This window comes from Geospiza fortis, unplaced genomic scaffold (genome assembly GCF_000277835.1).
Source record: "Geospiza fortis unplaced genomic scaffold, GeoFor_1.0 scaffold14, whole genome shotgun sequence".
Classification (NCBI taxonomy): Eukaryota; Metazoa; Chordata; class Aves; order Passeriformes; family Thraupidae; genus Geospiza; species Geospiza fortis.
In genome coordinates this window covers 981,835-982,532 of record NW_005054512.1, presented here as the reverse complement: position 1 = coordinate 982,532, position 698 = coordinate 981,835, and the positions used below count along the sequence as shown (strand labels likewise).

The following is a 698-nucleotide window of genomic DNA, read 5'->3' as shown; positions in this document are numbered from 1 at the left end:
CAGGAGGACATAGAGAGCATCCTGGAGGGGCTGGGGGCCCAGGAGACCAGCTATGGGGTGAGTGTGGGGGTTTTGGGGGGTCTGGAGCAGTGGGGAGCCTGCGTGGGAGTCAGAGCCCTGGGTTTGAGCAGGTGCCACAAAACTCAGGTGGCACCTGCAGGAAAAGGGACCACAGAGGTTTGCACACAATGTTCTCAGGCTGAGAAAGGGGGGGATGCTCAGCCTGGAGAAGAGAACATTGTGTGCAAACCTCACAGCCCGGTCCAGGATCTGCAGGGGCTACAGGGAAGCCAGGGAGGGACTTGGGACAAAGGCCTGGAGTGACAGGACAAGGGGAGATGGGTTCAGACTGAAAGAGAAGAAATTTAGGGCTGATGCAGGGAAGGAATTCTGCCCTGTGAGGGTGGGGACGGGCTGGGGTGGATGTCCCAGAGCAGCTGGGGCTGTGCCATCCCTGGCAGTGCCCAAGGCCAGGCTGGAGCGCCCTGGGGCAGGGGAAGGTGTGGGACCCATGGTGGGACTGGATGGGCTTTGAGGTCCCTCCAACCCAAACCATTCCAGGATTCCATGGGCAGGTTTGGATGGGATTTTGGGAAAAAATACTGGGAGAGGGGCTGGGATGGAATTCCCAGAGCAGCTGTGGATCCCTGGCAGTGCCCAAGGCCAGGGTGGAGCCACCAGGGACAGTGGGGGGTGGG

At 60.6% G+C, this 698-nt stretch overlaps 1 protein-coding gene across 1 annotated transcript in view; it reads left to right on the top strand.

The window, feature by feature from the left end:
- PGC (progastricsin) overlaps positions 1-698 on the top strand; it is a 6,682-nt gene that overhangs the window by 5,207 nt on the left and 777 nt on the right. The window contains exon 9 of the mRNA XM_031063554.1: positions 1-69. This exon is cut by the window's left edge and continues 19 nt beyond it. Coding sequence (XP_030919414.1) covers positions 1-69 — 69 coding nt within the window. The remainder of the gene's footprint in view (positions 70-698) is intronic.